General features: G+C 42.7%; 1 protein-coding gene across 3 annotated transcripts in view; it reads right to left on the reverse strand.

Annotated features, from left to right (window-relative positions):
* Nucleotides 1–26,246, reverse strand: part of HSD3B7 (hydroxy-delta-5-steroid dehydrogenase, 3 beta- and steroid delta-isomerase 7) — a 49,883-nt gene that overhangs the window by 13,451 nt on the left and 10,186 nt on the right. For 2 of the 3 annotated variants that reach the window (XM_063301428.1, XM_063301427.1), the window contains exon 2: nucleotides 11,049–11,213. In XM_063301428.1, coding sequence (XP_063157498.1) covers nucleotides 11,049–11,208 — 160 coding nt within the window. In that variant the 5' untranslated portion in view covers nucleotides 11,209–11,213. Of the gene's footprint in view, nucleotides 1–3,785; nucleotides 3,866–11,048; nucleotides 11,214–26,246 lie in introns of those variants that run through there. The other variant, XM_063301429.1, reaches the window with a different exon arrangement.

Below are 26,246 nucleotides of genomic sequence, written 5' to 3' on the forward strand. Positions count from 1 at the left end.
CTTCAGGGTCTTCCGGAAGGTCAAAAGGGATGGGGCTAGCCTGACCTCTGGTGGTAGAATGTTCCAAAGGGTGGGTGCCACTGCAGAGAAGGCCCGCTTCCTGGACCCCGCCAACCAGAGTTCTTTAACTGACGGGGTCCATGGCATGAATGAATGAATGAATGAATGGGGTTTTCAAGTGATGGTCAGAAACATGCAACAGGATAGAAACAACAGGATATATCTTGTTCCATTTGTTCTTTTCCCCTCCCCAGGGAAGATCAGATGGGCAGAACAGACACAAGAGGGCATCAAGAATGGGGCAACAGCTCCAATCTGGGGGCAAGTTTCAAACATGTGAATGGTGCCTGAAAATGGCAAGTAGAAACCATGCTGGAACTCAGTTGTGGATCTTGTGTCTTCTAAGAATATTGGGAGCTGCATAGGAGCTTCTGTTCTGCCCTTCTACTATTTACATATCTTTGTGGGGGGGGGGGATGAGAAGCACGAAAAGTAATTCTAAAATATCAGAAAGTTCCTTGAGGCAGCAATATTCAGCTGCTATGCCTTTTAATATTTATTTGTTTGTTTATTTATTCAATATATATAGCTGCCCATCTCAAACCTGTGACTCTGGGTGGCTAATAGTCACGAAAACAGTCGAACAGTTAAAACAGTACAAAAGAAATCAAGTACAAACAGCAGCCAAGAGATATTAAAATCTGTCGGTGTCAGCACAACCAGGAAACGGGACACACTCTTTGCACACTCAGGACCCCAGGCCCAGGCACACAGCCAGGTCTTCAAGGCCTTCCGAAAAACCAGAAGGGTCGGGGCTATCCTAATCTCAGGAGGGAGGATGTTCCAGAGGGGAGGCGACGGGAGGCAATTTTAGTATTATTATAATCGTTTTTACTTTATTTTTAATTTTGTTCAGAGTCGCTTGTTGAGGTGGGTGGCCATACAAATTGAATAATTAAATAAAGTAAAACAGGCAGTGCCAGCAAAGCATTGACCTACTAAAGCAAACGCTTGCTAGGATTAAAGCTTACATCAGAAAAACATGGGGAGGAAGGCTGTTGAAGAGGGAGGCATTGATACGAACGCTTCCAAACTATTATTTGTTATGGCTTGAAAAGGGGTTCAGGATCCGACTGATCTCACAACGTTGCCTGTTTTAGGGAGCTCACTTGATTATTTCTGGCTCTGCTCCCTATGGATTTCCCTTGGAGACACCATGGATCTAGGACAATGGACTCCCGAATGGGGGGCGTATGCCCCAGGGGAGTGCAAGACGATTTATTGAAGTGTGAAAAACATAATTAAGTTGTCTATTTATATTTATCATTTAATCTTAGAGAAAGAGAGAGAGAGAGAGAAATTAAGCTCTACTCACAATTAATAACAGAATATACAAAGTATCTGTGGGATATGTTTCAGAATGTATGTAATCTATTTGTACCATCATACATGTATACTGTATAATTTCTAAATAAATAAATGTATGGGGGGATCCAAAAAAGTTTACTGCTCAGGGTAAGGTGATTAAAAAAGAAAAGTTGGGAGACCATCAGTCTAGAAAACGTATGCAAGCTTCATTCATCTTTCTTGCAAGCAAGAAACTGAAGATCTCAAAAATTCAAATAACTTTGTGGAGTCTTGGAGGGAAGGTAGGCACCTTCTGTGAATAACTGGATATAAAACCAGGAAAGAGAAACGGTAGCGTGGTTTAGCAAAACCCAGCCCTCAATTCTTCTTTTTCTATCTTCCTCATTGAGGCCTCTGTGCGCATATTCTCAGGGATGTAAATGATTGCAACAGCTTTGACTAATCCTATTCACATGCTGCATTAACCACCATGCGCTGAAAGTGACACCACATAGTTCCTTGAAGAGAAAAGAACAGACCCCAGCCAAGTGACATAACAGGTGCTTCCTCCCCAAAACAGCATTGCCTTTGGCTTATACAAAGCAGGAGGCAAAAAGCAAGAATTGTGCAGTGGGAACTCCAGACAACACCATCCATAAACAACGTACAATTTTACACCCCTGGACAACAACATGGTACAATTCTAAGGTACCATGCCAGGGTGTAGTTAGCAATTAGCACTTATTCTCAGGGAGACGAGCAATTGAGGCCTAGAATGCTAAACTTTCCTCTTCCCTCCCCATTCCTTTTCCTTTTGTGTTATGTCTTTTGATATCATTAACTTAAAGAAAAGACTATCTTATTATGTAAGCCGCCCAGGCTAAGAAGTGGGACATAAATGTTTGAAATAAACAAGCAAAGAAGCAAAGCTATTTAATCAAGTTGCTACCTTTCCCAGATCTGGATCCTGCCTTAAGCCCATCTTGCAACACGGCTTGCATTTGGTATTCAACAACGTCCCAAGCATTGGATGAAGAATGTGGGGTAACTTTTAAAAGAGATGGTGGTGTAATGCTATGTGGGAAAGATGTAGGGAGAATGGGCGAACAAACGCTGCCAAGGGAACGGTCAGATAAAAGACAGCTTAGCCCGCAGCTGGATAGTAGGTGGGGCAAGAAGCTTAGAAGGGACTCTCCCTAGCTTCTCGGGCTGTAAAGTTGGGGGGGGGGGCAATTGTACTTTCATACTTGCAAGATGCTGTCAATGTAGCTTTACAATAAAGTAGAATTAGCTCATCTGGTTGTGACCCCTATCTGGTTAGCCCCGTGAGGCGGGCATCAATCTTGCTGCTGGTGTTGCAGCAACGCTGCTGACAGATGCTCAGGGGATAGCAGAGTCCCCTGAGAATCAGAGGCCATTCCTGAAATGCCTCTCTTTGGAAGAGAGTAGGTTACTTGCAAGATTGATGTCAGCCTTGTGGGGTTAACCAGATTATACAAATACAAATCCCATTTTGTTTCTTTGGCAGGTTTGAGGAACACAGGACAACTTCTGTTTTTGTTTTAACAAGCACAGCCTTGAGTTGGCCAACTTCAAGAGTGCAGTCGGTATATTTTCCTAGCAACTAGGAAGTGGTCACTGCCTTATGCCAGGATATTATTATAATTATATCATCATCCTCATCACCATTATCACTAGCAGTAGTAGTAGTAGCAGTAGTATTTCTTGGTCCAGCCTACAACTCTGGGGTGATTGTCTCCCATCCAATACAGTAACTAAATCTGATCTGGAAGGTGTTGAAATCTTCTAATTAGGGGACTAAAAGTACTAAGGCTAAACTTAATCCTAAATCTGATGAACCGGATTGAGCCTGGAATGAAGAAGACTAATAGGCAAGTCCAAACTATAGTTCTAAACCAGTGTTTCTCCACCTTGGCAACTTTAAGATGTGTGGACGTCAACTTCCAGAATTCCCCAGCCAGCATGCTGGCTGGGGAATTTGGGGAGTTGACGTCCACACATCTTAAAGTCACCAAGGTTGAGAAACTCTGTTCTAGACAGTTGTCTGCAACATGTGTCTTCCAGATACAGAATCACAACTCCTCAGGATTCTGAGTTTTGCAGGGTTCCGCCAATCTAAAATGTATGGGGAGACACTACGTTGGGTGTTGGCAAATGTTTCGTGATGGTGTACTTGGGAGAATCATCTTCCATCACGGCATGTGGGTTGAGATACTTGTTTCAGCTCTCTGAACTGGCTTGCTTGGAAATGGACTGGTTGCAACAGAGTCCTAGAATGGAAGAAGTACTGCAGAAAAGTCTAGTTGCACTCTATGCATTCAGAGAGCAGGCTATGGGAATGTCCTCAACCCGGACATATCAAGATGATATAGTTATTACCTCCATCTGACAGATGAGTGACTTAAACATTTGCTTACCCGCCATTTTAAGCAGGAAAGAGATAAGGGAAGAGCATAAATTAAAACTCCCCCAAACTCTTTGTGTGATTAACGTGTGGTTAACTTCTGTCCCTTGGAAGAAACAAGCATGGGATAGTTCTATGAGGAAGGTCACTTGGGAAAACCAAGAGAGAAAGCAGAGGGCTGAGACAGAAATGTAAAGAACATAAGCCACTGCATGAAGCAGCGGATGGATGTGGTGGAAGCAGGTTGGTTGCAAAGACAAAAATAAAATGGGTGATACAGCTACAGTAAACTAGCTTGAGTTAGATTTCCTTTTCTCTCCTGTCTGTAATTTATTTTGCTTACTACCCCTTATTCTCTTCTGCACTTTGCCTAACATTGTTCCAAAAGGGAATAATGGGATATTGTGATGAGTGTGTATGCAAAATAAAATAGTAGTAGTAGTAGTAATTATGGCTAGTCTTGCAGGTTGCTCAAGACTTGTGATTTTTCAGGGCAGAAATGAGATCTATCCTGCTGGCCTGAGCAGTAGCAAAGGGAGTCAAAGGAAATCCTCATGGGTCACGGCCAGGGGAACAGGAAGAGAAAGAAAATCCCCCTGGATTTTATGGTGCTTTATCAGGTTCAGAAAGTAATTCACTCTTTCTCTTCCATTGTGTAGCCCGGAAACCTGCCACCCTTTCAGGAAATCCTGCTGTGACAGAGTGCTGCAGAACACCTGCCAAGAGCCAGCTGCCAGGGTTTCCACTGCTGTTCCTGAAAACTGATCTGTTCCCCCCTCCAGCCGTGAACTGGATCTGCTTCATTCTCCCTCCCCCTGCCTTCCCCTTGAGATCAGAAAGGGGCTCACACTCCCGTTTCTTTTTGTCCAGATGGGCAGACGCTACACTTGGATCTTCCCACCCCCAAGGCCTGGGGTCTTGGGAAGCACTATCTTAGCAGCCCCGAGCCAAGCTTGATTCCTAGAATTCCTGTAATCCCATTACCTTGGAACAGCCCTCCTGGACCTGGCTCCAGGCTGAGGGAGAGCAGATCCCACTTGGTTTCAGTTACAGCCACCTGGATGGAATGCTTCTTATATATCGAAGTCCTCGCAATGCAGGACACTTGTGAGAAATATATGAGAGCCAGGGGTTTTCAAGACAGAAATGCCAGCAATGTCAACAACCCCTAACTGGTCAGTTTTAAGGCTAGAAAACTCAGGGCAAAGTGTGAAAGGGGTGGGGTGAGCAAAAGGTTTAAACTGCCATGGGTATAAAAGGGAACTACACTCTCATGCTGAGAAGGCAGCCACTCATCTAACGGGGCTTCATTCTGGTTTCCAATAAGGATTTGCCTGGCTGTACCGTGTTCAGCCTCTGAGCAACATCAGCTGAGTTCAAACCTTTCAGTCTAGTGAAGCTGTGAAAAGTGGAGGGGCTGGAGATTTACAGCTGTGCCATGGCCAGAGTCCTTGGCAAAAATAACTTTATTTCCCTACAAACACTGAGAAACTGAGGATGTTGCCTGAGGTCCCCACTTATGGCAACCTTGGTTTGCATGGCCTGGTCATTTCAAAAAGGCACAGGAAGGATAGCTGATAATGGCCTGTTAAATTAGACCTTTTTCCATCCTCAAATCCTTTCTAACATTGCCTCGTTCACCTTACCTTACTTGGTTCAGATCTGCTAGCCAAGCCTACTGGCCAAGTCTTCTGGCTGAACAATAGAACATGAAGGTGCCATCCCAAAGAATGACCTCACTTCCTTTTTTGTCTCTGGTGAGTTTATTCCCTGAATTGCTTCTACTTTCTCTTTCAGTGTCCTATAATGAACCCTAAATGACAGCTGGATTTATAGTTAAACCTAAGGCAGTCACTACTTTCTGTAGATGCTTCAAGTGCTCCTACCAACTGGTCCTGCAAACTATTATATCCTCTATGTACACTTCACACCATCTTCCATGACCTGGTAAGACTCTATCTGTGGAAGATAGGAGGGGTTTCAGGTAAACCAGAAACATTTAGTAAAACTGGAATAACCCTTATTAAGCTACAAAAGCCACCCTTATGGAAATGACAGTAGTCTTTTGCCAAATCCAAGCTGGATAAGTACTAACAGGTTGTCCATTCTCAGCAGAAATGGCTACCAGATGTAGCCACCTGATTAATTCTCTAAGGTCTGCATAAAACCTACCTTCCTCATCAGATTTTGAAACTATCAGTAGGAGAAGACCACCGACCACACAGTAGTCCTCAAATTACAATGGCAATTGGGACCAGAATTTCCATCACTAAGCAATGCGGTCATAAAGTGCAGCCACATCGCTTAGCAATGGCAATCTCTGCAGTCCTGGTTGCTGTTATTAACCAAATCCCATGGTCATTAGGTGAGGCAACTTCCTGCTGTCTTCTCACAACCAAGTCAGTGGGGAAACTGGCAGGAAGTTGCAAGTCCCAGGTGGCTTGCCCATTGACTTTCTGGGGAGGCCAACAAGGAAGTTCACAAATGGTGATCATGTGATTGCGGGGCACTGCAACCAGTCATTAAGTGCAAGCTGCTTCCCAAGTGCCCAGATTACAATAATGTGACTGCAGGGGTGCTGAGATGGCCGGAACTCTTGAGGACCGGTCTTAACCCCCATTCATTCAGTGCCATTGTAACTTTGAACAGTCGCTGAACAAATGGTCATAAGGCGAGGACTACCTGTACAAGGGTTCAATTGCCCTAACTGTAACATTTTTGTGATATCTTTTTCTACTACGCTTTGTAATCTTCCTGGTTCTCAATATGGCTTTTTGTTGGATAGGCCATGATTCTCCAGTCTGTTATGTTCTGGTTTCTGGTTTGAAAACACTTCTAAGAACTTTAATGTCCTTGTTTTGAGCTGGGAACATATCTGGGTTGGTCTGTACTTCTGATTTCTTTGGGCTAGAAATTCAGAGAGTTGGCCTTGTAGCTACAGTATATACAGGACTTTCTCTGTACCAGCAGAGGACCCCTCTTGCCGTAAGACTTCTGTAGAAGGTCTACATGGAAGATCTTTCCTTCTTCCATCTGTCTCTACTTGATAGTTAGCAGGTCCTATTTGCTTCATGAACTTCCACAGACCCTGCCGTTGGCATTTCTGGCTGAGCAGCATCAGTTAACACCAGCATTCCAATTCCTCAATTCTTTTCCTAGTTTTCCAATCATACCATCATATCTACTTCTGGTGGGCCACTGTATAATACTCCTGGGCCAGTTGTGTGGTTCTGTGTAACATCTCTCAGGGCAAGATAGACAGACAGACATGCATTCTCTCTCTCTCTCTCTCTCACACACACACACACATACACGTTCTATTGCATTATCTGGTCTTTCGCTTGTTATCTAAAATTCTTTTTACAATCTCTAGCCCTCCTCATGGCCGCTTGCAAGAAAACAACTCAGAAGGACTAAACCCCATAGACATTTGGGATACTAAAGCCGTCTGTCCCAATGTTTAGGACCCCATCCTGCGGTAGGGAACCATGGAGATGACCTTGGAGAAAATAGACAGAGATGATGCTTACAAAAATATGCTTTCAGCCCGGGAAACAGAAATCATGAGAAAACTGCTCAGACTGGCTGCACCCTCATTCACTGGGGTATAAGAGGGAGGGAGGGGGAAACTCAGCCAGGCTTTCAAGATTTAATTTAATAAATAATTTTTATTCAATAAATAAATAAATAAAATTTTGTTATTACATCTGATATCAATAAGTAGAGTTTTGGTCAGGCTGATGGTGACACATTGAGAAGAATGTCACGTACGAAGCATCCTTCAACAGCCAAAGGAAATGAAACAGCAGAACCTCCTTTATGCACATGTAAGCCAGCATTCATGATTTCTCCCAAAGGAGGATCTATGATCAGCCCGTTGGCATTCACAAACCTCTGGGGTGGGGGGCACGCATCTATTGTGTGTGTTTATAAGCCAGCCGTTTGTAAAGAAGGAGATAGTGCCTAATGATGATATATTACAGTATAGAATTTAAATTAAATACTACAGGGCTTAATATGGACCCAAAAGATCTCAGTGGCTTTCCTATAATCCAAGCCACCATTTTCTTTATCCAACTCTTTTATCTTTCAATCATGCAAAGTTGATGGAGATTTATTGCTTCCCTTGAATCAAAGCTAAGTACATTTCCAAGGTTGAATGTTGCTTATCTTGAACTGAAACCAAACAGGGCTGGTTTTCAGCAAAATGAGGAGAGGAAGGAGACAAAATCTGAGTTGGCACCATCTCAGCTGAAGCCAATCCTATTGGGCATTGATCCCAGCCTTTTGTATTTCCCATATTTTCCCCTCTTTCCAATTCCTGTTTATCATCTCTCTACAGAGCTGCCTGCTACTGAGGGCTGTTTGCTGTTTGCACTTTGCCAAATATATTTTGGCAGGAAAGGATCTGGTCGAAGGATGCAGGCCAGGCGTGTGTCTCGGAGCAAACCACAACCATCTGTTTTTTTGCCTCTGACCCTTCTCTGCCTCTTCTCCCACACACACATACCTATTCACAGCTGGCTTGGCTTCACATTGTTTTCTTCTCTTCATTCCATCACAGAGGCAAAGCACCTCCTTGCGTGACTGAACTTTCTTGAGATACTTTAGAAAGAATCTCATTTCAGGATATCACTGTGCTTATAGCAGCTGATCAGCAGCTGTGAAGCTGCCAAGGGGCAGTTAAGTGATGAAGGTAAGCCATATTGGTTGGCTGTTTTAGAGAAGACGCATCTCCTGGGCTGGATAAGGCCACAAAGCTGGCTGAAGACAGACTAGAACCTGGGTCTCTTTGGTGCCAATTCAACATCTTAACCGCTACACCAGTGTTTCTTAACCTTGTCAACTTTAAGATGTGTGGACTCCAACTTCTAGAATTCCCCAGCCAGCCTTGTTGAATCCACACATCTTAAAGTTGACAAGGTTGAGAAACACTGCACTACACTGAAGTTAGTTCTCTATTTTTATTCACAAATCAAATAGTGTAGAGTCGTACACGTACTTATTCTGAACAGGAAATACAGCTCCACCATAAGAATTTTAGAATCGTTATATTGGCTCAGGCCAAGACTCATCTTAGTCCAGCATGTTGCTTTGCAGAGAGGACAACCAGATGCTTCTCAGGTCTCCCAACTGGGGCAGCAAGACAGGCTCTTCTCCCAACCTTGTTCCCCTGCAACTGGTGTTGAGAAGCACAGGGCCCCCAACCTACGGTAACACTGAGTCTTGAAGACCAACAACCCTTAATAGATTCCTCCATGAATGTCTCTAATCCTCTTCTAAAGCTATCCAGGTTTGTGGTTATCACCGTGTCTTGTGGTAATGGGTTTCACAGAATAATTATTGTGCTGTTCTAAACCTCCTGCCAATCAGCTCCCCCAAACAACCCCTGCTCCATTTGCTCCACACCACACATGATTTTAACCTCCTCAAACATGTCCTCCCTCCATCGTCATTTTTCCAAGCGAAAGGATCCCAAACATTCTAACCTTTTCTCATAAGGAAAGTGCTCAAGCCTGTTGCTGGTTTTAGTTGCCTTCTGCACTTTTCTATCAAAAATGGCAACCAGAAATGTACAGAGTAAGAGAGGACCTCCATAAGGAGGACAGTATCTTAAACTCCCAGAATTCCCCAGCCAGTGTGGCTGGTGCTGAGAATTCTGGGAGTTGAAGTCCACATAGTAAAATAATATTATGGGTAAGACCAGCATAATTCCAGGGATATTAGTGTTGGCAACAGGGCACTGAATAGAATATCTTAGTAAGTTGTGGGCAATTTTGGATGTACTGGATCCAAAGCCCACTGCTTCCCTAGGAGGGCTCAGGAATGGGGAACTGCCTATGATAACCTGAAGCTGGTCCCACTGCAACTGGGGGGGAGGGGGGGCAGAGAATTAAAATATATGTACACTGATGTCTAAAGGAATCTTCTCCCATCTGCCTGAACCAACAGGGGCTTGGTTTGCCACATCAATCTTTCCATGTAGGGTTACTATTTCCCTGAATATAAGATTTCTTTTAAAATATGCCCCAATGTGCCAATTTTTGCTCTGCCAAAGTGATTCAAAGGTCAGGCACTGGGGGGAAATGAATTATATTACTGGCTCCCAGTGTGCATTCTTGAGTCTTTGGGCTACAAATCATATACACAGACTCTGCTCATAAGCTTATTTTTGAAGAGACTGCTTGCTTCTGATAGAAAAATGAAACCAGCTGTATTTAAAAAGAAAAGAAAAGAGGACCTTTAGATCTGAAGACGCATTCATCACTTAAGAAACGGAATTCCTCCAAAAACCTAATGAAAATTAGCATTGTTTGGGCTGATAGACTGTAAAACATACACTCATCACCAAGATCAGCGGGAAAAATATTTAATTTTCTGCTTATATAAAAGCTTACAGTATAACCTAGGGCTCTGCAAGAGAATCTGGCAGAATAAAACAGAATAACAACTGCTCAAGGACTAGATTGCCTTTTTAAAGTAAACCTTACTTTAATAGCTGTATTTTTATAGTTTTTATAGATTTTTTTTAATGCCAGATAGGTTTAGTGCTGATCGTTTTATTAAGCTATTTTTACTGAAGATTGCTTTAATGTTCTTTCTCTCTTGTATTCTGCTCTGGGCTCTTTCGGGAGAAAGGAATGGTAAGTAAATATAAAACTAATAATACTAACAAATAATAACTTGGAAGGAAGATAGGGTGACCTCCAGCACATTCTCCTCACTACCAAATAACGACAAGTAACTTTTAACCACCAGCAATTTGGAGTACAAAGTTTTCCAAGGGGCCAGGCTCTTGTTCAAGTGTCTTAGGAGCTCACAAATTTCATTGGCTTCCTAACATCATTAGAAATGAAGGTTCTAAATAAACCATGCAGGGAAAATAAACATTTGTGCCCCCTCTAATGCTGTTATCCCAATGGTATTATCACGCCCAAACCAGGAATATTGGAACATGGAGATCCTCTTGTAGCAGGGAGTGGTCAGCATAAGGGATACTGGAGAGATTATTGTTTTGTTTGCTGAAGATAAGCCACCTATAATCGTTATGAACAGACGAGGCAGAGAAATAATAAGTGGAGCTCCAGTGCCAGACTCTTGAACCGGTCGGCCTCTTTCTCTCTGAGGCCTCTGGTTTGTTAGAGATGCAACAGCACATTTATTCAGAGAGATGTTGGTCACTCAGAGACCAAATGCTTATTTAATGCAGGTGAGCACGTACCAATGGCCAGGTCACCAGAACCTCCCTGCGTGTAGAAGAAAAGGGCCAACTCACCTCTGTCCAAGCCGCGCATACTTTCATCCAGATGCAAGTCAAAGACCCGTACTTCGGCAAGATTGGGCTCCTGTTCCAGAAGCATCTCAACCAGATGTTTTCCCAGGAAACCACAGCCTCCTGTCACCAGATAGGTCTGGTTTTTGCTAGTCAACATCATTTGTCCTGGAGAGGAAGAACCATAAAGAAGAAGCTTAAAATGGGACTACAGGAAGTCGGAATGAGTGGAAGAGGTAAATGAACAAAAGACGAGAAATTAGATTCACAGGTGGAGCATCCATAAGGGCCAGACATGTCACATATGGGAAAAAGGAAGGGCTCTGAGGCTACACTCAAGGCGGAGGGGGAAAGTTTATTGGGATAAAAATAACCCACTGTAATGCCACTGCTCCAGGAATGCGCTGACTTTCCAAACAGCCATTAGGAAGGCAGTGAACCAAGAGCCACGGATCACCGGTGCCTTTCATGCTTTTGGTCCTAGAGATTATCTCTATATTAGGGTTGGCATGACTGAGCCTCGTGGGGCGCAGGGTGGCAGGCGGCAGTATTGCAGCCAAAACTCTCCCCACGACCGGAGTTCGATCCCAGCGGAAGCTGGATTCTCTCTCGGGTAGCCAGCTCAGGTCGACTCGGCCTTCCATCCTTCGGAGATTGGTAAAATGAGCACCCGGCTTGCTGGGGAAGGTGACGACTGGGGAAGGCAACGGCAAACCACCCCGCTCTATAGTCTGCCAAGAAAACATCGCAAAAGCGGCGTCCCCCCAGAGGGTCAGACATGACTCGGTGCTGGCACAGGGGACCCTTCTTCACCATGGCTGCCTAGCTGTACAAGAATAGCTCTCCTACCTCCCCAAGCTCTCAAAAATTGTATTTTCCCAAATTGTCCAGTTTGGAACCTCTGGATGTAGGCCGTGGCAGGGAGGAAAAATGGGGTTGGACCAACTTTAATTGGCGGGGGGGGGAAGGTCCAATTATTGCCCCATTTGGGACTGAAATCTATAGGATGATTTATAAGCCAAGAAAGTTACTACCTTGCTTCTATTTAGAATCAAGTACTGTGGGAGTTTTCATGCTTGAGGCATAACCAAAAGAAATACTATGCCACACTAGAACGATAACTCTACAACGTATTTGCAGCAGTGGGCTGTTGTTCTGTGTTGTTGGTCTACATTTGTGTTAGTTTAAAAAAAGAAGAAGAAGAGGACTTTGAAGTGGTTGAGATTAATTTGCTTTTGATCTTGTTTTCCAGGTCCTTCCTTTAATTTTAATCTTTCATCACACTGTAAACACAGTTCTAAGAATACATTTTTTCCCTCTCCATTTGATATGTTCAAAAAACCTCCCCACAACAGCCTATTTTGCTCTAGATGTTGAAAAATTTACATTATAATTGAAAGAATGTTAGCAGATATACAGTACATGTCTGACCAATTGCTAATGCTATGCGAAAGGAAGACTGCTAATTGCAGATTACCTCTATTTTGATCATTTGGGCAGCAATCTTGATGCTAGGGCAGTGTTTCTCAACCTCAGCCACTTTAAGATGTGTGGACTTCAACTCCCAGAATTCTTCTAGCCAACAGAATTCTGGGAGTTGGTCCACACATCTTAAAGTGGCTGAGGTTGAGAAACACTGTGCTAGGGAAATCTCACCTGGGCTGCAAAACTCTGCCTCACCACTAGATGGCACAAAGAGAATTTTCTGTAGCTCTTTGCTGCCATCTGGTGGCTATCTGGATTCCTGCAGATCAGGTAGCCTTCCCTGAGGCCATGGGGCAAATCACTCTTCCCTTAATCTGTTTCCATGCCAATTTGGCCAATTTAGTTCAGTCCCTGAGAAATGCTCCAAAGAATTTCTGCCTAAGCAGGAAGTCACCAATTTGAAATAACCCTTAAATATAATCCTCAGGCCTTTCAAAGGAGCCACAAGATTGCACTTCTCTCCTCATTCTCTCTCTCCCTCCCTCTCTCTCTCTCTTTTAATCTTTCCACAAATAGAAAGGGTCAGTGACCTTTAAAAATACACCTGTCTTCTCCAACCTACTACCTTCCAGATGTAGCCATTCTTAACGCCCTGCAGAGGAGAGAAAAGATGCTAACTAAGAGCAAGGGGAAAAGTAAGCTGGCTGTAAACGAGAAGCAAAACCAGATTTCCTTCCACCAAAGCCAGCCCAGATGACATTCTCATTTCTGGCCAAGCTTAACTGGTGCAAAAAGGGGGAAAAGAGAACCGAATCAACAATCGGTATTTCTGGTCTTCCCCAGTCATGAAAGGGTCATGCTCGTCAATGTGGGTGGTAGTTCTCTAACCTCAGATTCCTGACTGCTCTCGGGATGTCCACAGAGAGGTTGCGCTGCACACACTCAGGGAGGCTCCAGTTGCATTTTTAAGGCAGGAATGTAAACAGCTCAGCCAAAATCTACACCGTGCTGCCAAACTGAACCTCCCACAGTATTTTCACAAGTTACTGGATGATGTGAGATAATTGCAACGCCAGGCTCTAAGATTTGCTTACTAAGCCTCCACCAGCCCGCAAGTAAATAAAAAACCATGGGGTGCTGTGGTCTTACCTATCTCTATTTGAAATCGTTCAGCATCACAAGTAAGAACTTCACTCTTAGCCTAGACGCCAATGTCATTTTGTTGCTTACTTGGGTCTCATCATCTAACACGGGGGCTGGGGGGGAGCCAGTCCCATCCAGCCAAACATCCAAAGCAACCCCACAAGCAAGATGTTATGATGAGGAATGCTGGGAATTATGGTTCAGCAACTTCTGGAGAGCTTCCTTGAGTTCAATGCAGGCCAGCCCCAGAGATATTTGACCCGTTAATTAGCAGTGGTCAACCTGAAGGAGTGCTGGAAGCCAGGAAGATCTTTCCATCACAAGGGTCTCCTCTCCTATCTTCTTCCTGGAATTGTCTCCTCCTATCTTCCTCTTGCTCAAGGGATGAGCTCTGCCTTGCAAGAAAGAAGTTCTGGGTTCAGTCCCCAGGACAGGTGCTAATGAGGTCCCCAAGAGGTATCCCTGGGATGCTAGAATGATACTGAGGTGGGTCAGCTCAAATATTTGACCCTTTTGGGATTTTCTTGGCATTGGGGGGAATTAAAGAAGTCAAATCAGCCTTCAGCCGTACAGAAACTTCAGGAACTCACGGTGCCCCTTCTTTTGTGGAAAAAGAGAGTGTCCCACGGAAAATCAACATTTTTACCACCAAATTCTGGCCTTCTTTGATCTTGGTGTTTGGGCAGGGGGAAAGCGGGGGCCGGAGAGGTCAGATATGGCTCATCTGCACCAAGTGTAAACAATACTCAGCTACCAAGACTTGTGACCTGATTTTGTTCAAGGTAGTTTCCTTGGGGTTGGGGAGTGTTCACAGATCGGCTTGCTCCTCCAGAACAGAGCATCTTAAAGGAAATGGAAGGTTTGGGTACTAGCAGAGCCTTCAGACAGAGAACATGTTATTAGCTTCCCCAATTCAAACGCAGCTTGAGAAACTGCGCATTGTAAGCATGAAGCAATACAGCATTGCCTCTATTATCACGTACCAGTCACCAAGAGAACAAAGATTTGCTTATTATTTTTTTGCAGCTCCAGGCAAATGTTTAAGAACATTCCTCAGAAAGACCAAGACACATACGTAATAAGAGAAATGAGGTCAGATTGGTTAGATGCTGTTTAATTCCTCAATTATTTTTTAGTGATTCCTGTGACTCCTTTAAAACCTCTGTATGCTCATCCATGTCCACACATTACTGTTTCAACCTACTCTTACACAAATTTAAAAGAAAAAAATGAATTGAGCACAAAGCAAGTATACTGTGCCTCTATAAATTGTAAAGATGTTAGCAAAAAGCGTTGTTTGCCACCATCTTAAGAGCAGCCTTATTTAAACAAGCTCTTTTTAAAAACTGCCATGGATTTTATTCTGGCCTAAAATTAGCTGGTAAAGATCTAGATGCTACATTTGAGTATTTAAATCAACCCATTTTAAAGGTTAATATTATGAAATGGCATTAAAGAGAATATTAAACATTGAAAGGTTACAAATTCCCAAGGCCACGTGTCATGCACCTAGCATAAGCAAGGTTTACGTGAATGTGTCAGCCCACACAATGAACTAAATTCTTTAAAAACCTTACTAGCAAAATTTAAAGATGAAAATACCAAAAACTAGTAGCAAGCAAGTGAAACAAAAGAAGCGGTTGCTCACTTATTCAGTAGTTCACTGGATGCAAACTTGAGCCTCAGTCCGGGCTACCATGCGCAGGAACGTGGCTTGGTTTAGAACGCCACGCACACCTCAGACTCTCATATAGGAGAGCAGAGAGGAAGTGAGAAAGAAAGGAAGTGCGGCCGTAAGAAAGGTGAAATTACTACTCACTTCCTTCCTTCCCTGCTAAGTTCCCATCACAGTCATCTATGCCTGGAATCACGAGTCACAAAAAGATGGGCAACAAGTTGCCCTCCAGATCAGTGTTTCTCAACCTTGGCCGCTTTAAGGTGTGTGGACGTCAACTCCCAGAATTCCCCAGCCAGCACAGCTGGGAGTTGACGTCCACGCACCTTAAAGCGGCCAAGGTTGAGAAACACTGATCTAGAAGATGGGGCAACCTAAAGATCTAGTCCGCTTAAACTGCCTTCTTCCCCCATCTCTAGCCAGCTCAGTCCATGGTTAGGAAAGATGGGGATTCCAGTCCAAAATACTCGGAAGGTACCATGTCTTCCACTGTTAGTGGTTAAGAAGCAGTTGTGGATCTTATTCTATATGTTCTGCTTGCAAATAAGGCTGCCTTGAGTTCTCATTTAGACTAGAAGGGTTGGGGACACATCAAATAAACACTGTTGAAGTTCTCCCTGGCTGGGTTAATCCCCAGCTGAGCTACCTTGAGGTGGAGAAGTGCTATTTCCTACCCTACAGTCTGAGGATTTCCCAACCCGTTTAGAGGAACACATTAGCGAAGCCAAGCCAGCATGGTACAGATTTCAAGAAGGCTTGGTGCATCTTTCAAAATAAACCTTTGTGTCTGCTCACCACTTAGCAACGTTTCCCACATTCCCAATTAGAGTCACATTTCAATGGTTTACTCCGCAAAACTGTATGACAAAATTGTGTACTGGAAAGTACTGAGCGTGCCAAAATAATAATAATAATAATAATAAAATAAAATCAATCAGCCATATTTTTTAAAAAAGGAGGGGAAAAAAGCACACTTTGATGGTGAAATACACCAGCCACTCTTTACTCCCAGTTCCCCTGAAATAATAAACCTCTTGCTGCCTCTGTTTTAGGGAGAGGAGCGGTGGTAAACTCAGGTGAAATCACTCCTTGGAAGTGATTTCATAATTTTGCAGCCACCGTCAAGAAGATTGTATCCTGCAGTTTTCCAAATATCTGGAACCCGTGCTGGCTAACTATTAAACGAAGTAAGCCGACCTATTATAAAATACAACCGGATTTCGTTGGAATTTCCTCCCTAGTACAATTGGCCTGGAAGATTGTTGCTTTATTTTTGGTGGTTGGGAAAAACCTCCTATTTGTATAAATCTTTTCCACCAGTGATGAATTGCTATTTATCTATCACCTATACTGTTTACCCTCAAGGCCAGAATCCTGCCCCAGTTCACACCCAAATCAACATGCGATGTTGACAAAACAGAGGAAACAGCAGCGGTGTGGATTGGCAAAAGCAAATGTGGTCACATTTCCCAGGAACATTAGGGGGGAGCTTCTGTGGTCTCTGTTTTTGAAAAACTATGCTGTGTCATATTTTTGTTGTTATGATTTACAGTTTCTCAGACGTGCTACTGTCACATACTGTAAACCAGTCAGAATCACCAAGGCATTGCAAAATGAAAGCAAGTGAATTTACTTGGTTGCTCATGAAGTTGAAAGAAAAGTCTTTAGCTCTCTGGACGACTTCCCTGGCAGACGCATTTTGAAATCATTTATCCTTCCACGTAACCTTCAAAGGCTTACTTGATAGCTGTGCTTCTACTTTCTGGCAGGGATTACAATCCAACAGAGATCCTGTGAAATTCACTGGGGCAGTCTGGTCTCAATCCATCTTTCTCCAAATGCTGGAAACACCATCTCAGGAAATACTGGTCTCATGAGAGGGCAAATAGATTTTTGTATCTTGCAAAGGAGAGACCCTATTTTGGCTGCTTTTGCGGAGTTTTATGGTGGGGGGAGGCATTCAGGTTTCTTAACCCTTACAAAGGAAGCCCCCTCTTCTTTAAGACGTGGATGTGCCTTTAAGACCAACTGGGGAAGGCTGTCCGAAGTACCACAGATGCCCTAGTCAGATATTGCTGAACTACAGCCCCCAGAATCCCTCACAACTGGCCATGCTGTAACTCAGCAACATCTGAAGGACCACAGCTTCCTCTTTCCTTGCTTTCAGCCCAGCTTGGTACAGATTTGTTTTGAGTTATCAAATTTATATCTCATCTTAAGCTTAAGGTGGCCATCTCCCTTTGTTTTATCCCAAACAATAACTTTGTGAGGTAGGATGGGCTGAAAGGGACTCACCTAATGCTCTTTGATGGCTAAGGACGGATTCAATCCTACCTAGTCCAATGACTTAACCACTGCATCATGCTGGCTCAACCAGTCTTTTTGCTCTTCTACGTGTCTTAACCCTCAGCTAGACCATGCATTTTAACGCTTTTATCCCAGGCTTTGTGCAAAGTATCTGCTGGATGTCATCTGAAGAGAGAAAAATTCCACATGTTGGATTTAGGATCTTCACGAGTCAAACAATTTCTCCTGAATTACCTACATGGCCAGTTATTTTTAACAAGCATGAGAGCACAAAGGATGGATTTTTAATCTGCCAAATTTAAATGTTGCCTTTCTTTCAAAGAGCAAAAGGTAGTGCTCATCAAATTCCTTCTTCCACTTTTTCTGCACAACAGCCTTGTTAGGCGGGAGGAAGCATCTGCACAACAGCCTTGTTAGGCGGTTTTGAGAGGAAGCATCTGGGCCAAAGCGCCAATGAACTTCCAGAGCTGATGGTCTCCTTGTCCTAGTCTAACATCTAACCACTATGTCCCAGGTGTTATTCAGCATCCCCTTTCCACCCTGGCCAGGCGGAAGATACAGCATCTTCTTCCCCCAATGAAGCAGCGCACCCCACCAGCTCTTACTCCCCACACCAGCCAAAGCACCCAATACACCAATCTCATAGGCACCAGTCATCCACTTTCAAAACTGCACACATTGCCTCAACTCTTCACAAGAACGCTGGTATCCCACAGATGTAGGAAGCCAAAAAGCATGGGGATAGACAGGGTATGTGTCAGAAAAGGCAAGATGGTGGTCACAACCATGCAACCAATAGCCCGGCCCTCTTTTACATCATCACAATGCATGCAGAAAAGGGGCGGGGCTTTGATCACATGGTTGCGACCATCATATTCTCCTTCGTATTACTATGTATTAAATTTATTATGGCTGCCCATTCCAATTGACTCCTGACTCTTTGGATCCCTCCCTGTAAGAAGGTTTCAATGAGAAGGGGAAGCCAATAAAACTGCTTTATGGAGCATGGCAGTATATGGATGTACTTCCTCTGATGTTGGGGATAATAATGTATGCATTTATTTATACAGCCCTGTTCGGCTTTGAAGAACATTTAAAAAAAAAAAACGGAGGAAGGAGGTGAGAAAAGTTTTTTATTCAGAGGATGGAAAGGCCCTCAAATTTGCTTTTTGCTGTGAACAAAACAGCTACTCCTTTCCTGGATAATTGCTCCCTTCTTTCGTGACTAGAAAATATCAGAAAATGAAAGGGAAGAGGTCATCATTTTCCATCTGAATTTGCTGTCATCACTTCTTTCAACCTTTTAATACTTTTGTGCTGACGCACAACTGACATAAAGGAGGAAAGGGTGTTTTCCCCTAAAAAATCTCTTTTTACAAGAGATGTTGAAATAATGTCTAATTTGTGACAAATAAGGTCAGACTTTTTCAAACCTGACAGAAGCTCTTAGCAATTGTTCATCCTGATTAATGAATCTTCTTATACCAGCTGCCTTTGCTCGTTAGTGAATACTGATTTGATTTTAATAATTGTTTCAAAGTGCTCAATTGATATAAGATCATCTCTATTAATGCCATTAAACTATATATATATATATATATAGAGAGAGAGAGAGAGAGAGAGAGAGATTAATACTATTAAACTAATTATTAGTAGTTTAATGCTATTTTAAAAAAATTTATTCAGTTTTATACAACTTGTAAATCTCTTTTCTATTTCCTCTTTGCTCCTTCATTTCTTTTTCTGTGTGTCTGTACGTTTTGGTTGTGTTTTCTAATTTTCATTAAGAAAAAAAAATATTTTTTAAAGGAGAAAAGGACAGGATATTCTTTTTATTGGTATTGCCAATTTGGAATCATCCCAAGAAGTAGAATCCCACCCCCCAAAAGAAAGTATCGAAAAGATAAGATGTGACAATGAGTTAGAAGAACTACCCAGAATCAAGGGCAAAAATGCGACAGTACTGAAAATAGTCTAAAATATCAGAATATTGCTGATCGCCTAATCTGTCATGAACATTATTGTTCTTTGATCAGAAACATTTCCATTTGGTTTGAACCAGTAAGCTACTGCCTCCCAGCACTGAAAGGTGAGTAGATAATCACAATTAAAAGGGATACAAGCTTTGGCTAGATATGTATTTATTTATTTTGCACAAACCATGACCTCAAACTGCCCCAAAGCATGAGAAGCGGCCAAGATCCTTTTCAACTTTTCAAAGGAAGAACAAAGTTCTCCGTTCTGTTTAGAAGCCATCCTTAGACCAATCTCCCCCAATCTTCAGTGGGGTGGGGGCAGAAAAGTGTGCTGACTGGGGATGGTGGAAACTGTAGCTGAGCATTCCTGGAAGGCAGAGGAAAAGTACCCAGCTGATAACAGAACCCATGTTTCCCAACATCCTTCAAACAGAGGGATAAGGAGGGAAAATAAACTTCTATGTATTGACCGGCATTTAACAATGGACTTTTCAGGAAAAGCACTTTGCATCTTGCATTTTTCCGTATGCTAGGCTGCAAAACAATTGGACGTCATGTCAACAAGGAGACGGCAGGAATACTATTTGATTAATTTAGCAACCCAGTCATTGCACCATCATTATTCCATGTGAGTTAACGATCACTAAATCCTACCCAAACTGGAAACTAGAGCTGGATGAATCAAAAATTGGGGTAAAAATTGGTGGAAGAAACAACAATAACCTTCAATATGTGGATGATACAACCCTCCTCTCAGAGACCCAGGAAGGCCTAAAGCACCTAATCATGATACTCAAAGAAGAAAGCGAGAAGTTTGGCCTCTTTCTGAATATCAGAAAGACAAAACTCGTGACAACTGCAAGGAATGGAGACATCAAAATAGTAATTGATGGAGAGGAGGTGGAACGCGTGGAAGAATTCACCTTTGTAGGATCTCTGGTCAATCAAAAAGGCGAATGCAGCCAAGAAATTAAGCACCGAATCATGCAACACAGCAATCTTGAGTATGAATCAAATTTGGAAAAGCAGGGGTGTCAGCTTGACAACTAAATGCAGACTAGTCCGCACTATCATGTTCCCCATTACTACATATGGCTGTAAAAGTTGGACGATGAAGAGGTTGGATAGAAGGAAAATTGATTCTTTTCAACTATGGTGTTGGAGGAGGCTCTTGCGCATCCCTTGGACTGCAGAGATAACAAATAAAGAAGCGTTGAAGCACATAAAACCGGACATGTCACTAGAAGGAAAAATAACAAAACGTAGACTTAGTTACTTTGGTCATGTCATGAGATCAACATCGTTGGAGGAAGACGTTATGCTTGGAACGGTCAGTGGCAAAAGACGATGAGGACGCCAAAGAATGCGCTGGTTGGATGTAATCAAAGCAGACACAGGCCAAAATACGAAGCAACTGAACGAAGCTGTACAAGACCGGAAATCATGGAGAGAGCTGGCTTATGGAATCACCAAGGGCCAAATACGACTGAATGGATAATTCAATTCGATTCGATTCGAAATCCCACCCACAGATTTCTGGGCATGATTCAGAAGCTTCACTTTTCATGCTCTGAAAGAGGTGATGGTGGTGGGGATTAAATCTTAAATCGTGCACAAGCAGGATTGCAGCTTCTATTCTCTTGTTGGGGACGATGAGAACACTAATTAAAGTACCTACCAAGGTGATGTTAAAGTTTTGGCAATCAGTCTAAGTGGCTTTATCTGGTTTCTGGTTGAGCCTTGTTTCTTTTACTCTAGATGCCTTTCCACCCACACCCAAATGAGTAAGGAAACAAAATGAATTCCAGTCTTTGTGATCCCCACACGAGATTAATAAGCAAGCCCATTTGGCCAGTACTGATCACTTGAACGTAAAGGCAGATCTGTGAACCACAGAAACCAAAGGTCTCCAAACAAATGCTGTTTATATAGATTTACATAGATCACAATTAGGGAGCTTATCATTATAATTCTTCCTTTTACAATGCTCCAGAGAGCTGGAAACACATGCTAAGATCTACTTCACACTGAGGGCTTGAACAGACTAAATTCACATTGACCCAACACCCTTAATATTTAACTCTAGCAGCAAGAAAGCCAGAGACACATTTATAGTAGATCTATAAATCATGAGGGTAAAGAAAAGCAGATGAGATTAAAAAAAGATCATTGCTATTTACTTACCGGCTTAAATATGTGGAGCAGGGGGGTGTTTCCTAGTTATCCCTTTATTCTAATCCTACCTACAATCTGATCTAGCTTCAAACATTTTAATTTTTCACAAACTGCAAAAAAAAAGAGTGACTTGTTTGAAAGAAACATTTCAACTTACTTTTTTAAAGCAGAATCATGAGTAATTGAAGTTCTCGTCCATTAAAAAAAAAGACGATAATACATCCACATTGAGGGCCTATTCCAGATTAATTGCCAGCCATCCTCAGATCCAAGTCCAGTGGATATAGGCCTGCCAACAACCCCATAAGATAAATATTTGGACGCAAAATAAACTGTCTTGGTTCAATTCAGGAGAAACAACCTTATTTTGATTTATACTTTTTCATCTTCTAGCTTTTACTTGAACACTGCTCAGAGTTTGTTTTTTTTCTCTCTCTCAGCAGCGGTTTATTTGATTTGTCTTTTTTTTAATCACAGGCCTTCTCAGGAAATGTTTAGAATTGAAGGTCGGAGTATTAAATACTGGATATCAAGTTACCTGGAGCATTCAATGCAGCCCATCTACCAAAAGGAAGAAGAAAAGCATCTAAGCATTTACCGGCAGTTGCAGCTTACAAATTCTGAGAAATGTCAACCCGGGAACCGAGAAAACAACGAAGTCTCTTTTAGCACCAGTCACAAAATAAACACGCACAGAGAAAGATGAAATACTGTTAACCACTTTGAAAATAGGACACCAATCTTACAGTGAACCAAGTTCCACATGAAACTGAGAAAATACCAGGTAACACTGCAAAGATGAGAAAGAGAAACCAGGAGCTGAACTGGAAATCTTTTTTAAAACTCAGCTGTGGTGCAGGAGAGGATTACAAAAGATGGTATTAGATATGGAAGGTTGAAGGTTTGTTCACGTGAACAAAAGTCCTCTTGCTTTCCAGATACTCACCAGGTGGATAGCTGAACCTGAAAACGCAGCTCCAGGGCAAAAGGATTCGAGCCTTCGGTGATCTATTTTGACAACCACAGCAAGAAGAGAGATAGGAAAGTGCATTGATTACAACACCCATCCTCCTTGGCCCTTTTGTCAAATTTCCCAAACACACTTGCAGAAACTAGGCCATTGCAAATCCACTTGTCTACGAAAGCTGGCGAGATCTCAGCAAGAATAGCACTAAAATACGGCAGAAGGTTAGAATTATGATGTCATCAAATGCTACATTCTAAACTACTTTGGCCTTAGCAGGTGGGAGCACCTAGGGGACTTCGGGTTGGGAAGCTAAGCAGAGTCAGGCAAGGTTAGCTGTTGGATGGGAGACCAGAGAATTCCTTCACTGGGTTCAAAAAGGGTCCACGGGGTCCAAAAAGATGGCAATGGCAAATTTCTTCCATATTGTTGCCCAAGAAAAGTACAGGCACTGATCAGTGAAATCAACAGAAGCTGAGTGTGAGTCAAAGGAGATTACTTTTTAAATGACTTTGAGACCTTTGGGCTGGAAGAACCTAAACAAATGTTTCTCAACCTCAGCTGACTAGGGGAATTCTGGGAGTTGAAGTCCACACATCTTAAAGTTGCCAAGGTGGAGAAACACTGCTCTAAACAAAAGAAGTTGAAGCCACCCATTAAGAGATTCCAGATTGTGGATGTATTTAGCATTTATTTATTATGCTCCGCCTATTGTTTGGTTATATTATGATAACTTTAGTTGATGGGCCAACCCACCCCCTTTCCCAATTTTCTGAAACCTGGCCAGGCTTTACTTAGGTATGCTGAAGACAGTCTTGCACCCATAAGGTCTGGAAACTTAGTTCTTTCTTTCTAACCAAGATTATTAGGCTACAGAATTTCACACAATATCCAATTTGTACACAGTGGAACACAAGTGGCATCACTGAATCCTTACAATTCTGGGAGCATACACAGGCACATTTTGCTAATTTTGGTAATGAAACTGTATACTAGCTCATCAGCCAACTCAGACTTTATATATTCCAGTTAGGCAGTCCTAAACCCCATCCATTCTAAGAACAGCTCCAGATCTTCCTTTGAGATTTCCGGCTTTCTAAAAGTAGGATGCAATGGTTTCATACATGCATCCAGATTATTCCAAGTCCTTCTTTGCTAATCGTTGATGGATGGAATTCTCTGACCTTAAACATGAAGCATGTCATACCACCTCACCACATAACTATCAATCCAGGTATCTGGGGATATCTGGGAGAACAAATGATTGCATGAAGTTCTGGATCAGAAACAAGTCTTCTCCACATTTCCAAGAATGGAAGGGTGGTGGTCCCTGAGCAACTTCATTTTTGCTTCCAAGTTTGATCCCTCCCTTTTTAAAATATTTTTCTTGAGAACTGTAGATTTGAGCACCCCCCTTTCAATGTTTTTAAAGCCCCAAAAGAGTGGATTTGCATACTGTCAACAAATCAGGCATGCGTTATTAAATGTACATCTTGCCTCTGCACCAAGAACAGAGCTGACCAAACTCTCATTCAAAACAGTTCAGCAGGTGGCAGCATCAGGACAACCTTATCTGGCTAAGAAGCTAAGCAGAGTTGGGCACATGTTAGTGTTTGGATGGGAGACCACGAGAAAATAACGAGGTTATAAGATGAATTGGGGAGTCAAAAAACCATCTGAGGAGAAAGAAAGAAATCCATACTGTTGCCAAGAAAATGAGATGGAAGATACTAGGAGTTAAACTCAATTTGAAGACTTTTGAAAAACCATGAACACAAGGGCAACAGAAACACAACTACAACTCTACTCAGGTTGTGAGAGTTTCAGGACATGGGGACCGTCAGTGAGAAGGCTCTCCTTTGCATTCCAGCCAAATGTACCCAGTTGTTCTGGACTAGAAGGAATGACTCTTCCCATGGAGCTTCCAGCTCAAATGAGAGAATGGTGTGTTTCAAACACTTTGGTTTTTATAAGGCCAACAGTAGGAACTGGGCCAAGAAACTGATGGTCCATAACCTGCCCTTGGAAATAATCTGGCAGCAGCCTTCAGTTCCCAAGATCGTATCATCAGCCCTGAAAGTAAGCCAAACAGGATGCTAACATAGATTATACATATGCTATAGGGGATATTTCAAGGAATTATTTTTAAACAAGCAATGCGGGGAAGTGGAAGAAGACAATAGAATAGGAAGGACAAGAGACCTCTTCCAGAAAATTAGAAACATCGGAGGTAAATTCCAGGCAAAAATGGGTATGATCAAAAACAAAGATGGCAAGGACCTAACAGAAGAAGAAGAGATCAAGAAGAGGTGGCAAGAATATACAGAAGACCTGTATAGGAAGGATAACAATATCGGGGATAGCTTTGATGGTGTGGTCAGTGAGCTAGAGCCAGACATCCTGAAGAGTGAGGTTGAGTGGGCCTTAAGAAGCATTGCTAATAACAAGGCAGCAGGAGACGACGGCATCCCAGCTGAACTGTTCAAAATCTTGCAAGATGATGCTGTCAAGGTAATGCATGCTATATGCCAGCAAATTTGGAAAACACAAGAATGGCCATCAGACTGGAAAGAATCAACTTATATCCCCATACCAAAAAAGGGAAACACTCAAGAATGTTCAAACTATCGAACAGTGGCACTCATTTCACATGCCAGTAAGGCAATGCTCAAGATCCTGCAAGGCAGACTTCAGCAATTCATGGAGCGAGAATTGCCAGATGTACAAGCTGGGTTTAGAAAAGGCAGAGGAACTAGGGACCAAATTGCCAATATCCGATGGATAATGGAAAAAGCCAGGGAGTTTCAGAAAAACATCTATTTCTGTTTTATTGACTATTCTAAAGCCTTTGACTGTGTGGACCATAACAAATTGTGGCAAGTTCTTAGTGGTATGGGGATACCAAGTCATCTTGTCTGCCTCCTGAAGAATCTGTATAACGACCAAGTAGCAACAGTAAGAACAGACCACGGAACAACGGACTGGTTTAAGATTGGGAAAGGAGTACGGCAGGGCTGTATACTCTCACCCTACCTATTCAACTTGTACACAGAACACATCATGCGACATGCTGGGCTTGAGGAATCCAAGGCTGGTGTTAAAATCGCTAGAAGAAACATTAACAATCTCAGATATGCAGATGATACCACTTTGATGGCTGAAAGCGAAGAGGAACTGAGGAGCCTTATGATGAAGGTGAAAGAAGAAAGTGCAAAAGCCGGCTTGCAGCTATACTTCAAAAAACCAAGATTATGGCAACCAGCTTGATTGATAACTGGCAAATAGAGGGAGAAAACGTAGAAGCAGTGAAAGACTTTGTATTTCTAGGTGCAAAGATTACTGCAGATGCTGACTGCAGTCAGGAAATCAGAAGACGCTTAATCCTTGGGAGAAGAGCAATGACAAATCTCGATAAAATAGTCAAGAACAGAGATATCACACTGACAACAAAGGTCTGCTTAGTTAAAGCAATGGTGTTCCCCGTAGTAACATATGGCTGCGAGAGCTGGACCATAAGGAAGGCTGAGCGAAGGAAG

Source organism: Candoia aspera, chromosome 4 (genome assembly GCF_035149785.1).
Source record: "Candoia aspera isolate rCanAsp1 chromosome 4, rCanAsp1.hap2, whole genome shotgun sequence".
NCBI lineage: Eukaryota > Metazoa > Chordata > Lepidosauria > Squamata > Boidae > Candoia > Candoia aspera.